The sequence below is a fragment of the Ctenopharyngodon idella genome, chromosome 1 (assembly GCF_019924925.1).
Source record: "Ctenopharyngodon idella isolate HZGC_01 chromosome 1, HZGC01, whole genome shotgun sequence".
NCBI lineage: Eukaryota > Metazoa > Chordata > Actinopteri > Cypriniformes > Xenocyprididae > Ctenopharyngodon > Ctenopharyngodon idella.
In genome coordinates this window covers 34780671-34796682 of record NC_067220.1, presented here as the reverse complement: position 1 = coordinate 34796682, position 16012 = coordinate 34780671, and the positions used below count along the sequence as shown (strand labels likewise).

The 16012-nt window shown below is 37.6% G+C and overlaps 1 protein-coding gene across 2 annotated transcripts in view; it reads left to right on the top strand.

The window, feature by feature from the left end:
• The window catches only part of ctnna2 (catenin (cadherin-associated protein), alpha 2), a 455639-nt gene that overhangs the window by 362324 nt on the left and 77303 nt on the right, over positions 1 to 16012 (top strand). For both annotated transcript variants that reach the window (XM_051898161.1, XM_051898166.1), the window contains one exon: positions 1079 to 1159. In XM_051898161.1, coding sequence (XP_051754121.1) covers positions 1079 to 1159 — 81 coding nt within the window. The remainder of the gene's footprint in view (positions 1 to 1078; positions 1160 to 16012) is intronic.

Here is a 16012-nt window from a genome sequence, read left to right as displayed (position 1 = left end):
TTAAGCACCTCAAATAATTTGATGCCACTAACCTGAAAGACTTTAGAAAATTCAGTTATTTACTCTTTCTCTAAAGTGCTCATTGAATCAACCTGGTAACTTTCAGGCGAATTGCTAGATAAAGATTTGCGCCTTTATTTCAGGAAGTTGCTTAAAGCCAGCCAATCAGATTAGTCAGTGAATGTACTTTCTGGGCAGTTTGGAACTGTCTTTCTCTAAATCAAAACTTAACTGCATGTCATAAGCATATTGCACCACACATCGACTGTGTCATCAGGGGAGTTTAGTGTTGTTCAGCACCTGTGAATTGATGATTCAGAAAGCACGACCCTAGTCAAATTTGTTCATTTCCCCTCTGAAGTTAAACTGTCAAATGATTGAATAAGAGGTTTGGAGAGACAAAAACACAACTGATTTATACCAGGAATATAATAGAGAATTTCCTCTGTTGTAGACACTCACCTCTGTATACCTCCGAGCTGGAGTTTGTTTTATGTTAAGCTTCAATTCATTATATAGAGTATTGGTGAAAGAACATGCAAGTTGTGCAGCATTCAGAGTTGTGTGCAATTTTCAAATGGCTCCAGGCTATAGCGTCCTCTCGGCTTCATCAGATGGAGTTCTCTGCACCCCATGATGTGGCTTTTAAATGGCTATAAAGGTTTAATCCCTGTCGTTTTAGGACTTGCCTGTGGCCAGCCATTTTTGTAGAGGAGAAATGTAGCATAGAGGATTCTTTCATGTCAGTCTGTCTGCAAAATCTGCTACTGTGCTCTGTCTTTTTTATCTTTGGTCGTGTCCATTCTCTATTGTTGCTTTATGAGGCACTTGCTTTATTCCATCCCTGCTGTGTCTACATTTAGAGGCACTTAAAGGCCTCAGGTTTCAAGAGGTTTCTAAAAAACTTCGCCAAACCCTACTCAAAGCTGACAACACTATTTTTAACTTAACACTTCCTATCTCTCTTGATTTGTTTGTTACTCTTTCATGTTCTTCTGATGTGAACTTGTAGGGCATGAAATGGCAATATTATACAAGTAACACTATATTTTTCCACCATTTTCCACTTTTATTGTAGACCGGAAGAAAAGAAAAAGGAGACCCGCTGAATTCAGCTATTGACAAGATGACCAAGAAGACCCGTGATCTTCGCAGACAGGTGAGTTAGTCTTCTGTCTTTCTAGAAAAATACTCCACTGAAAGGAAGAGACTCATTAAAGGTTTATAGCAGTTCTTTTTTTTCTTTCTTTCTTTCTTTCTTTCTTTCTTTCTTTCATCTATCTATCTATGTCTGTCTAAGTCATGTCTCTTTTTTTTTTTTTTTTTTTTTTTTCACAGAACATATGAAATTAGATTTCTTTTCTTTTTCCCCCACATGATATTGTGTTTCATGGAACACAAAAGGAGATAAATAAGGGATGAGAGGATGGTGATTGTACCTGTCAAGCTCCAAAAAGCACATAAAAGTATCATAAAAGTTGTATATACGACGTGTGCACTATATTATAAGTCTACTGAGGCCATATCATAGCTTTGTGCGAGGAACAGACTGACATTTAAGTCATTACTTTGAGAACCACTGGTTTACTCAGTCGTGTTTTATAAAGGTTGATGCATCAGATATTCATACTTGCTTAAGGAAACATAAATATGTTGAAACATGAATATGCCTAAAGATGTTTTTAAACCTTTAAATAAAATCAGACAAAAAAGTAATTGTAATGCACAGCACAGAGCTATTTGTTGTATTCTTGCTAAGCGTTCAAGAGGAAAAGTCTTTTGAGAATGGTTTAGGCTTAAATAACACCTCACATTTCTGAACATCTGACTGCCGTGTATAAGAGCATCAAACAGCAGTATGTCTCTAACTCAAGAAGCTGAGGTCCACGCTCTTGACTTTAGCAATCAGCAGAGCTTAAAAGCTCTTTTGATGCATTTTCTCTCTATCACCATGACAATGGAAGAAAGTGTCAAATCGGTCAGCACTGGTCTAAACCAAAAACACAGCCTAGAAATAAAACTTCAAGGCATTAGACAGAGGGGCATTCCCATCAGACTGAAATATAATTATCAGTCAAATAGAGTTTTTGCTGTAAACTTAATAGAGAATGAACATTATGCTATTATATGATATTATTACCTGACACTATTGCCTGACACTTACATCAAGAAATTTAAGTGTTCTGTCAGCTCATCAGTGTAAAGAACAAGGCTAGATAAAGTTATTTCACCGATTAAGAAAAACATAGGTGCTCCTGTCTGCCCAGTTAGGACAAGATTTTCAATAAATTTTTCTCACACAGTTGTTGTATGTTTTTTGAAGACTTAACATACTTATTTGATACTTTTATGGTGCTTTTTATCATTCTGAAGTCTGATAGCACCCACCCAATTTACTACTTTTTATGGAAAACAGCAGGTAGGATATTGTTTACCAACAACAACAAAAAAATAATAATCATCTTTTGTGTTCCACGGAAGAAGCAAAGTCACATTCTAGGTTTGGAATGGCATGAGGGTGTAAATGGTGACAGAATCTTCATTTTGGGTGAAATATTCCTTTCATAAACTTACCATATAACACATTTCAGAAAGGAAAAATTGGTCCTACACTCTAAACATCAAGATGTCAGCTGTCAGGGAACATACAATCAACATAGTCACCCTCTGTTTGTGAGACTTCACCATATTGTCTACGAGATTGTATTTTTTCCAGTTTTCTGAGATTGTTGTTTTTGAACATTCAAAACTTGTTTTATATTCTGAGAAAATAACATTTTTGCACAATTCTATTATAGTACGTTTACCAGTGCCTGATTCTTTTTTACACACTTCAAAGTGACTTAGATTTTTCTCTGTCTGCTGTCTTTGAGACATTGTTGTGTCGTTCCATTGGCCAATCACAATGTCATTTACCTGGCACGTTCCCTCCACCAACAATTCACGTTTTCTCCCTAGTGTGTTTTCTTTAGGCATATAAAAACACGGTAATAATGTTCGGATCCACACCAAAACAACTGGTCCAAGATTGCCTGAAAGGGGTGTCTTGGCCTGATTGAAAATGTACTCTGAAGCCGTTCGGTTGTGATGAAAAAGCTATCCGACCCAACGGACCAATGAACCAATCTATATCATAATTCATAATGAGGAAAACCAGCAGTGTCTGAATCTATTGATGAGCACATTAGGTATCCCAGATGAAAACCAAAGAACACCTCTCCATCTTAAACTGTTGCCTTGTGAAAGGGAACTAAACCAAGAAAATGCAACATTGTAACAATTTAACTCCCTGTTTCGGTACAAAGCATACAATCTACAGATTTGAAAATGCCCTTAGTCACAAGACATTTTCAAGTGATTGCTTTAAAAAGTTCTGTGAGGCCATGAGCAAAGATGGCAGATTTCAAATCTCACACTTCCAGGTGATCCAGGATGAATATTAATGCTAACAGATAGCTTTCTCCAGGTATTACAGACCTCGTTGGCCTGCCCCCTCTGAGAGAAGACCCTCTTCACCCCACATCACAGTAAATCCATAGAGAGAGCAACTAATGTGGAATGGATGTTCGTTTTGAGCGGCCTGCTTTAATTACACACTTGGAGTTCAGGAGTGTGTTAGTGGGTGTATAAATCAACCGGCGCAGAGGTTAAAAAACAGTGCACACACACACACACAGCTGGAGTTAGCACATGAACGTTCGTCGTTTACCCTCCACCCGGTTTGTACAATCTTTTATAATTGGAAAACATCTTTTAAAATCTTCCCACTCCCACCCCCTTCACCAAGACTATAAATTCGAGGGCCGCTTTTTCAGACTCAGCAGTCGTACATCACCTTCCTCATTTCTACTCCTCTACGCTCCTTCCCCCTCTCGCTGAACCCCACGGCCGTCGTGTTCCCGCATCTTCTGTCACCCGCTTCGCTGGACCAATATTTGGAAAGCTGTAAACTTTCCCTGACACATGTATTGTAGTAACATGTCGGTTGAGGGAGCTGGTTGTTTACAGATTTGCCAGGCCAAGCATTTTTAATCCTCTTAAGACATTTATTTAATTATCTATCATGGTCTGAGGCGGGGCAAGATGTTTCCCTCACGGATACATGGAGGTTTTATGGTACAGTAAAGTGGTTTAAAGGAAATGAAAAGTGTTTGATAGCCCTGATTTACCCCAGCTCACTCATCTCCTTGTAATTCAGACCAATCACTTCCTGTTCCTCCACTGCTGGTGGGCTCCATATGCTCTTGCATCTGATAAACCACCTCTCACCTTAGCAACATGTCACCAGAATCTCATCGCAAAACAAATTACATTTTAATCACTTTAATGGGGTTTGAGATCCCGAAAAAACTTGCCGAGGGATCAAGGAGGATTCTAAGTGAATTGCAGACCAAGCTGTTGATGTATCCGATGTAAAATCCATGCACATATGTTGGATGTTCTCATTACGTATTTTAATTTCAGGCAGTGATCAACGGGCAGCAGTTGCCTGCTGTGTTTTTGCTGTTGTTTACCGACCCCGCAGAACAGCAGCCACAGTCTTCATAACAGAAAAAACAGCTCGATTCAATCAAAATGACTTATTAGGATTTTATTAGTTGATTGCGGGAAGATGATGCATTGAGGGGTTGAGGCTAACCGATGCACAACTCACCATGCAGAACACAAAACAACCCATATGGCACGCTGGGGAATGTGATATTTTGCGTACATTTGCATGTATAGATCTGGGTAGATATATGTGCTGCTTATGGCATGGTTTGTGTGTGCGTGTGTGAGTAAATGCATTTCTTTCTCATGGCACAATCACTGAAGATATGAGATGCGAACCTCTGTGATCCGCTCAGGGCTTTTCAGGCCCCTCAGTCAAATGAATGGAGGCATCGCCATCTCATCAAATCAGTCTCACCGGGGAAACATCCGAGTGTCTGTGGCAGCCAGCTTTGAGTTATTACTGTCTACCTGGCAAGAGAATATACCACCGCGACCAGTGTAAATCAAGCTATAATGGCGGTCCAGTTCACGATCGCAAACATTGCAGAGGACCATGGTTGATTTTTATATTGCCCTTGCTGTTTAGTCTGTGTTGTGTTACATTTGCACTGTTTAGGTTTAGCATGTATTTACGAATTGCTCTTTTTTAGACAGATAGACAGACAGACAGACATATAGATAGATAGATAGATAGATAGATAGATAGATAGAGAAATCATAAACAAAAGAAAGAGAGTAATGTCCATACTGCTTTGCATAAATGCATAAGCAGGTCTTTTTGCTATACACAGGCATGCGTAGAATAACTATGCAACTTCAGCCCTGCAGTGAGCGCTCTGACTAATGCATTAGCATCGCTATCAGATCCATCAATAGTGCCGCAGAACAGATTAGACTAGTTCATATATACAGTAGAGATTAACCTCAAAAGAGTCTTCCATTGCCTTTAGCATCCTGAGCACTTGTATCTCCTTCCGCATTGCGCAGAGGACAACTGATGATTCACACACTCTCCTCTTATTTTTTTTTTTTATTTATTTATTTATTTTTTTCATTGTATTAATGGAATGACATAGTGGCTCTGGGCTGGTAACCAAAAAGTTACTAGTTTGAACACCGCAACAGGTGATCCATGAATTATCACCATTGCGCCCTTGACCAAGACACTTAGGTTGCTCCAAGGGGACTGTCTCTGTAATGAGTGTACTTTAAGCACTTTGGATAAAAGCATCTGTTTCGTGACCAAAAAAAAAAAAAAGTACTATGGTTCAACTATGGTGCTTAGATTTAGCAGACACTTTTATCCAAAGTGACTTAGAGCAAACTTATTACAGGGACAGTCTCTCTTGGGCAACCTAGTGTTAAATAAAGCAAAATGTGGGCGGTTGGAAATCTAGTGGAGAGTGCCTTCTTCGCAAGTTCAGGGGAAGTGTTTTTATGTGTGATTTTATTATTATTGTTGTTGTTGCTTTTGTTGTTAGAAATAGTAGTAGTAGTATTCTGGGCAGACTAGCTTCTAGCATAATTGATATGGGGGTTGCATAATAATTTAAATGTAGTTACAGTATTAGGGACTAATTTAACCTCCTGCATCTCTCTGTCCTTGTATGAGGACATTATATTTTAGTGAATTTCTCTAACAACATACATGGCACAGTCATTTAAAAAAAAAAAAAAAAATCTTCTTTAAACAAAGTTTGATTAAAAAAATCCTGAAACCTAAAAATTGATTGGTGGGGAAAAAAAATTGTTTTTGCCTATATTTCATGTCATTTTATTGATAACTGAGTCCTGGGGCCAGTTGCATAAACTTAGTCACTATATTAAGACTGTGTCTTAGGAACTAGTTTGACCAACTTGCAGTTAAACAAGGGGTAATCAATGTTATTTTTCCAATTCCAATTACACAAATCTACCTTTTTATGTAATGTACTTAAAAAAAATAGGACCACTCTTCAAGAAAAAAAATAGTGTCTTAACTTTTAAGACTAAGTGGTTTATGCAACCGGCCCCTGGTGTCCACTTATGAGGACATAGCATAACATGAATAAAATATCATTTTTTGTTTTATATGTTTTATTCCACATATTTTTATTATTTTTATTTTACATTTTCTCTTCATTTGCTTCAAGATACTTAGAAAGTAGAACATAAACATATAACTAAACATATTAAGTGCGATATATCTACTTTATTTTTTCTTTACTATCATTCTACGTGATGAGAAAGAAGGAAAGAAAGAAATCGTGTCACGTCACAGGGTGTTTCGCTGAGCTAGTGGACCTCCTAGTGGAGTAATTCTGCAGTCATGGGGCCAGTCATGGAACTAAACCCAGCATTTGTCAGACCTCTCCCCCAGAGGCGCGCCTCTCAGATGCCACAGAGTGCTTGAGCTCCCATAATGCTCTGCCACTGAGAACTATGGAGAGAGAGAGAGAAATAGAGAATGAAAAAAATAAAACAAGAATAACAGCATGTAAAAAGAAAAAAAAAACTGAGGTACAGACTTTCACCTGTTTAGAAACTAGATGAATGATACTGGAGGTGTGAGAATGTACCGTGTTGAACCTATACTCTTAATTATCTGTTCTTATGCAATTAGCAGTCCCCACACACATCCCTTTACTTTGAGCTATGTGTCATCTGTCATCACATTCCTAATAAATGTGTCTGTCAAGTCCTCCCTCCCAGCTCTCTGTTGACGGATAGCTTACTCCAGGATGCTCCTCTAGTGCACAACACTTCTCTGAACATATGCTTAAGCAAGCTCTCTCTCTCTCTCTCTCTCTCTCTCTCTCTCTCTCTCTCATTCAGTTTCTCTCAGTGGGGATCTATTTTGTAAAGTGTGAATAGAAACAATCTCGAGTTCCTACAATGTACAGTACATGCTTTGAAAAAAATTGGAATGATTAGTTATCCTGATACACAAAGCTTTCAGATTTTTCTTAATATTTACTCTGTGTGGATGTGCAATTATTGCTTTTGGCATATGGCTTGTTTTTGTGACCTTGAGAGAGTGTTGGCACCGACTGCTATTCTGACGGAGTCTTGTTACTGCAGCCACTTTGACTTCTTTGGAACTGTTTAGCTGACAGCTACTCTTAATCTACATCTAAGAAATTCTCCTAGAGACAGACACACAGAGAGAAGCTCATAAATCTTGCCTGTTCTCAAACTAAAACCGATTTTCAAAGTAGAGCTCAGTTTAACATTTCTGAATCAGTTGTACATTTCCCATATTTATGAAATTCTTGAGCAGAAATTGTTTGAACTTTAAACAATTGCTCTGAGTGATGTCTGCAGTCTGGAGAGTTTGGGTTCCCTCAGCGCTCTGAACTGTCAGACTACTACTGTACAGTATATGGCAGTCATTTCTTGAAGCGTGTAGGGGATTGCACAGCATGCACTGTAGTATATGCATGCTTTGACAGTTTACGTGTCAACATATGCAATTCCCAGGCATCCACAGAAGCATCTTAACAATGACATGTGTATGCAAAGCTTAGTTTTTGATATACTTGTATATTACTTCTGTGCTGTATACGATTTGAGCTTAACATGACAGTATTTCTTTTTTAAAAACTTTGGGCTAAGCATGTTACAAATGGTGTTGTATTCAGAAGCAGTTCTGGTGAAATGTGTTAAACAGCTGTTTCAGAATCCCACAACATTAGCTTTACTACCATTCGAAAGTTTGGGGTTGGTTAAAAGTTAGAAGTTTATTTATTTTTATTTTTTTTTTTATCAAAAATACAGTAAAAACTGTAATATTGTGAAATATTATTGCAATTTAAAATAAGTGTTTTCTATTTTAAAATATTTAAAATTTGTAATTTATTTTTTTTTTGTGTTGGCAAAGCTGAATTTTAGCAGTCTTCAGTGTCACTTGATCCTTCAGAAATCATTCTAATATGCTAATTTGGTGCCCAAGAAACATCTCTTATTATTATCAATGTTGAAAACAGTTGTGCTGCTTAATATGTTTGTGTCTTTGATGAATACAAATAATAATAATAATAATAAAAACAGTGCAAATACATGTTTTTAGTTGAATTTATTGAATGCAGTTTACTCATCTACTTAATATGAAATAACATTTCTGTTCATGACTTATGCTGCAAACTCATTTCGGAGGATTACATAATGTTAAACAAGACTACACTTTAAAACCTTAAAATGAAATATAGCTGCAAGCAGCGATGACGGGCCCAAGCCCGGTGGCACCGCCAACCCGGTGGCTTCGGGCAACTGTGCATGGCGGGCAATAGGCATTTAAAACAGGTAAACATAAAAGGACTATGTCAAAGTCATTTGAATACACCATATTTACTGCAAATTTGGACAGAGAGAGCGAGTCTGTGTGTGTATGTGTGTGTGTGTGGAAAATCCACATTCAAACCAAAATATCTGACTTCCTGTTGGTCGGAGCTAATGACTGTAAATTAGAAAGTCGTCCGGCTTAATGAGATCAATATGTGTACAGAGTTTGGTGACTGTAGTTTAAACTAACCCTAGTTTAAACTAACACTTTTGTCAAAAGATGGCGCTATAGAGGCCCTCCTCCCCGCCTGTTTCTACAGTTTTGCCCATGTCTACTGGTTGACATCTCTGACATTTGTATCGAGTTTCATGCAATTTCAAGCATGCTAAGCGTCTCAAAAGCATCCAAAACGAATATTAAAGTTTGATGCGTTGCCATGGCAACAGTGTTTGAGATATCACGATTCTTTTCACAGGTCTTTATCTGCTGTGTATTGACATTACACTGATGAAGTTTAAAGCAAATCGGGTAAAAATAAGAGGGTGATCTTGAAGCATTTTGAAAGTGACACACTTCCTGCTGCCAATTGGTGGCGCTATGACTTTGACTCACAATAGTCACATCTATGTGATCAGCCTCCTATAACGAACACACAGGTGAAGTTTCTTAAAAATCAATGTATGCAGATGTTATAACACATTTCCTGTTTCCCTTTTCTTGCCATAAATTCATTGCCTTGCCACGGCCAAACCGCTTGAGATATCAAAAATCCGCTCGCAATTTAGCATCCTCAATGTCCTGACTTCAAGCTGACAGAGTTTGGTGGTGATCAGATTAATTGCCTAGGAGGAGTATATCAAATTCCAGAGCATGCGCTTTCCAAACATCCCATAATAGCCGACTTCCTGTTGAGCTGACGTATAACTTAGAGCACGAGGGTTGTTTGGCCCGATGAGGTCTATATGTGTACCGAGTTTCATACAAATACGTGCAAGTGTGTTTGATATATGGACCAAGTTTTTAGACACCGTTCAAGGGGGTGCTGTCGAGCCCCCCTGCCACACCCGGGTACCAGCTTCTGCCCAGCCCTGATGGCCGACGATTCCGATGTGTGTGCAAAGTTTCAAGAATTTTTGAGCATGGTAAGGGCCCCAAAAATGCCCGAATAGTCAAAAAAAATAAAATAAAATAATCCTCCTAAAGAAAACAATAGGGCCTTCGCCTTCGGCTTGGTCCCTAATAAAATTTCTGTAATTGTTTAACCATTTTGTAATATTTAGTTTGTTTGCTGTGCGACACAGAAGGCGTTTCCTCCTATGCAGCGACTGACAACACAACCATAAGATACACCAAAGCACAACATAAATTCACAAATCACATCAATTTTATTTGTTCGCTGTACTCTAAATCTTTAGAATCCATATGTTTGTAAGGAACAGATCCAAATTCAGCCCTCCAGGCGATCTTTATCTTCATTCTCAGCAGCGACCATCACGGTCAAAGCCCGCGCTCGTTATGATTCAAATTTGAAAGTTGCGCCCTCGAGAAGCTTTACGACATGGTTTACTGCACTGATATCGAGCGCTCATTGGTTCTCACCTGCTTCGTCACAGACTGCGACATGCCATGTTTCAGTGGATTGACATTTGAAATTAGTGCGCGTCTTCACCGAGAGAATTTTTTCTAAAATTGTAATTTTCCGACATATTTCTGTCCATTATGTTTTATTCTTTTAACATTCTGTATAAAATGGGTGGGGTTTAGGGATCTTACATTTATCTACAAAACGATAAAAGGGAAATTATACATATATCTTTATGACATGAAAGATTTGTAAATATTTTAAATTTTTTCGCTGTAAAAATTTAAGTATTATTACGTTTTAGTGCTATAAATACATCAATATTGTATGTTTCAGCACCTTTCTAAACGTACAAAAATGTATGTTTTATGTCTTTGAAAGTTACGTATTAATACCTACGTTTTAACAATGAGACCAGGCTGGAATAATTGAATCCAGTAAGTAAACTTTTGGATTCAACTTTTCTTTTTTTTTTTACAATTATAGTCATAAATAGTACATTGTAGAACTATTTTTCCAGACCTTGGTGAAAAGAGATGGAGAAGTGACCGCTTGTTTCATAATCTGTAAAATTTAGTGTTGTATTTTAAGCATGGCCTGTTATAATATGCACATAATACCATGTGGATCTATTTACATACTGTTTTATGATGCATAGATTGCAAATCCATTAAAATAATCATTACTGTGCAGAGTCATATACTTGCACATTAGATTTTAATGTGGGAAGGACAATGAACCATTTAGCCGAATATTCACTTTAGTTGAAGTTCACTTAATATTGTATTTTTGGTTAATGCATTTTTATTGTCAGACCCCCTGCAGTACCACCACAGACCCCCTGTTGAAGACCCCTGGGCTAATGTTTACACAAGGGAAATCTTTTGTAAAGGAATAGTTAACCCGAAAATGAAAATAACATTTTCTTAGCATTGCATCTGCAGTTGGACTGAATTGATTCATACTGACACAAATATGTGCATGTAGTCAATGTCACAGAGACAGACACAGAAAGCGAGAGCCCCAGAGAGGCGCCACTCCCCGTTTTTGCTTATAAAAAAAAAAAAAAAAGCCCTGCATTGCAGCGCAGTCAAGGCTGAAGTCAGTGGGCAATACATTAATGCAGGCAGTCGGACTCAAGCTGGAAGTACAGTGCTTCTACTCACTGATAAAGTCCTCAGTGGGCCCTCACCGATCAGGGATCAGGGTACAGTGGTACCTCAGTCGGTCATAGTGATAACAGCAGCAGCTGATAAACCCATGTGCACACCTCCTCACATCGGCTCTCATTAACAGTCTAGAAACACCTTCCCACAGACTGTCTTCTTCTTATTTCTATTTCAAGAAATTGCCAATTGTCACACTGCCACAGCGTCCGTCACATCCGCTCATAGATGTGTGTATTGACTCCAGTGTTACGTGATTCTATGTCTGAGATGGGACCTTTTTGTTATGCGAGAGATGTTATGTAGAATGTGTTATGTAAGGAACTGCTCTTAATTTCTCAGTACTCCCATTAGAGTTATTATTCTTAAAAGAGTTTGTAGTTTGCATTACATGTACAATTTCAATGAACGAAAGAAATGAAGTGTTTTGATGAAGTATTGTCATTTTGCTGAATCATGTGCATGCTTGCTCTACAATCTATTGAAGTTTAGTCATGACACTATATTTAATTGTAAGTAGATTAAAAAAGTTGCAGCAAAAAAATAATCAAACAGCAGAAGATTATTGAAACGTGTATATATATATATATATATATATATATATATATCAAATTAGGTTCTTCATATCTTCTAAAGGGGCTTCCTGAGACAGCACGCAGGGATATATCTTTCAGTTTGGCCTGGAGCAAAAACATTTAAATCAATGCAAAAGCTTTAACCTAAATGCCATCTCTCCAGAGCAAGAAAATCATTTCTCTGGCTTTCTCCACTCTGCCCTAAGACCTCTGCGGTGATCACTGAAGGGGAGGGGGGCTTTGCTATCAGATTCATTTACAGACATGACAGGAAGATCAAACAGCACATCTCAGTTTGCTCTGTTCCTTTCCTCCATCCCCTTTCCTTTCCAGATGTCATTGTTAATACTATAGAAATTCTGTTACTTCATTCTGATTTGTATTGGCTGCCTTTTCTGTTAACCAGGTACAGAAGCATGTTTATCCTGTGATTGTCCTTGACATTTTAGTAAGAAATGTTGAGCTCTTGACGTTATCTGCAGAAAATTCAAATTTTAAGACTGAAAGGTAAAGTTTAAGCCACTTTGATTTTTGGTTTTGCCATGTTCTGTTGTTTTCCATGATTGTTAATATTGAAATATCATGGACTCTCAGCCGTAAAACAGGGATAATACCAATAAAGGTTTTTTTTTTTTTTTTTTGGTGGAGAATGCGGGAATGGTTTAACTGCATAATGAAACGCTCTTGTTTTCTTGGATTAAGAAGTAAAACATCTGTCGGCTTTGTTCTGAGCCTTACACTGAGTAAATTACAGAAGATCATCGAATTTCATTGTCGGTTTGACTTTCTATCTCTGGCATCTGTTTTCATGTTGTAGCAGGTGGTTAATCCTTAAAAATACACCTTCCTGTTTGTAAGCGAAATTAGCAAACACAAGCTAATCTCATTTCAAGATCTCCCCTATTTGAGACAATAAAAGATTTATCCTCCAGCTTGGCTAAGTGCATGCTTTCGTCCTTATTTTGTCTTTGTTTCCTTTTGAATTTGACTTGATTAAGTTTGCTATGCTGATTTTTACCGGTTCTTCAGTGCCATTTGGAGGAAGAGAACAAAAGAATAGAAAGAAATTGGGAAGAGAGGCAGAAAGACAGAAAGGGGAAGATGACAGGTAGGATCACAAGATTTCCATTTTTTCAGTCCCTCAGAGCAATTTAAAGCAAAGCACTTCCTCTCCTCAGTGTTTCCAATTTTTGGCTTGCTGTTTTTGTAGTCTGCGAGGAGTCGGCGGCACACTCCATTCGTCAAGCTTTTTTCTTTTTTCCAATTTAGTCCTGAGATTACATGAGTATAACTTCAATTCCCTCTTTGAAAAAGACATTAGACATGAGGGGCTTCACCGACTACTACTTGTTGTCTTGCCAATGCTATATGCTATTGGAACATTTAACAAGCTTTTGCGAGTGTGGGAAAAACATGTTTGATTTAACATGCTGGAACATTTGTAACATGCAATATATTAAATAAAGGATTAAAGGTCTACAGTCTGGAAATGAGATTTTCCCAGTAAACAGAAATTAATCTCATTGGCATAACGATGATAAGATGCAAACGGAACTGACCCTAAAATGTCATGGTCGATGTCAAAGGAAAATAATTATGGCTTAAATAATCTTAATAAAAAAGCAGAGACAGATGACTTGCTCTCAAGCTCCGTGAGAACTGAAAAATTAATTTTAAGAAGGGGTGGGGGAACTGAAATGCCATCAGGCTGAGTCCCAGTTTAAGATTATTAATATATTCAAATACTAGTACGGTAGTGTTCTTCTTTTTCATGTAGTCCATTTTTCACACATGTACACTCTACTTTTCCAGTACATATCTCTATTCAGTATATCCAGAAAAATTATACATTTTAGTCACTTTTTTTTTTTTTTTTTTCAATTTCATTTTCCCTGGGGTTGCACCCAAACCATTACGAAGACAAGCACACATCCTTTACCAGAGGTTATTAGAGACAGAGTGCCAAGGTTCATTAAAACATTTCAATTAAATCATCGCCACACAGGGAGAAGGATCATTACCTACGAAGTGTGCTCTGTTTTCTGAATTTCATGCTCAGGTGGCCAAGAACTCCTCCACTGAGTGCTGCACATTGATTGAAAAGATGACGTCCTCATGCTTGGCTCCGTTTTCATGGCCTGCTCCACATCCCAGCGTGGCCTTAAACTTCCTTACATGCCAGCAAGAGTGGCCATGGCAGTTATTAAGTTATTCAAGGTTTCTTGCAACAAAAACATAATTTTCTTTTACCAATAATTTTGGGAGATTTTCCATCTGGCTGTTTTGAATGTGCACTCAGTCTTTTTTAACCAATTAAAATAGTTCCACAAAAAGAAATGAGTATCACTTTTTCATTAGATCACACCACCAGTTTAGTACTACACTCTTTGGGGGGTGGGCTGGTTCAGTGGGGTTCTGTATGGAACCCTAGGGTCCTTGACTAAATTTTATTTTAATGATTGCATAATACTTTCATGTTTAATGTTTTGTTTTTTTTTTGTTTTTTTAGTGAAAAAGCATATTTATGAGCTGTTTATTTCATAAAATAAAAGAAAACTTAATCCATAAAATGATCTTATAATGGGAATCCCAAAAAGGTTCTATGAAGTGCCTAACACAATTCTTTAAGGTTTTGTTTGCAATCAAATTAATCATAGCTTTTGAATAGTGCATTTCTACAATGATTGGCTAAAATCTACGCATCAAAATGAGCCCAGCCAAGCTGAAGCTACTGAAAAGTTGCTGATGTGTAAACATGATCATAACCATGATTATTTCATTTTTGCAGATTTATTAGGATTGTTAGACTGAAAAAGAGTAAGGAAAATCATGTTTTCTATGACATGTCCCCTTTAAGGGCAGCTCAAGTTCTGACTGGCCAAGTTTCTTGCCAGTGATGGATTATGCATCGCCTTTAGCCATAATTCATCATTACTGTCTGCCCACCATGGCCTAGCACAGGGTTTTTAATTGGTTAAGATATGTGCGTGCCTCACTGAATGATAATTATTGCTTGTTAGGAGTGTTTCCCATCATCCATTAGAGGACATGTGTCCTGGGAATCTACCTACTGCCCCATTAGAATAGCCCACAATGTTTTTTGTTTTGTTTTGTATGTTTTTTTGTTTTGTTTTTTCCTTCCTGCATATAACTGTGAATGATGCCAATGTGTGTTTCTGCTAAACTAAAATTGTCTATTAAAGCCACAATCACAATAGGAAAGAAAAGAACTTCTATTTCATGCCAACTTCAATACTGATTATATAGCTATAACCTGTTTTATAAGAACATCTTGTTAATTATTACATATCCTGTTTCAGGAGATATATTAAGCTTTTCTCTTACCTTGAGGCAAAATTTGTGCCTGTGTGTTTTGGGCTTATGCTCAGGGCTAGTGACCAAAAGGTTTCTAGCTTGATCACTGCAATTAGCAAGCCATGTGATTTCAGCATTGTGCCCCTAAGCAAAGCACTTAACCTTTAAGTTGCTTACTATTCCTTCCTTGCCTGTTTTCTTTCTTCTTGTCGAAACATTGCTAAAATATTTGAAGCAACATAGCTAATATTTCATCATAATATAGTAGATATTTTAGGTTTTTTAAGGCATCACCGCTCCGGAGAGATGCTAGTGAAGGGTTTGGAAATGTGCCATCAGACATTTTGCCCATGAGTAAAGTGGTAGATTTCAAATCACACACTTCCAGAAGAATTAAGATGGATGTAAATGGTAGCTTTTTCTAGGTATTACAGACCCTCTTGAAGCATCTCAATGATCAAGTGTTTACATAACAGTGCATTGGAGCAAATGCCCACCTATAAATGTGCCTTCTGTTCAGTCCCGTTGTGCTCCATCTAGCTGTTTTTAACACAAGAATGCACTTAAGCTCTCCATTAGAAAATGTGTGAAACCTGGAGTTTACTGCTTGTAAATGCCC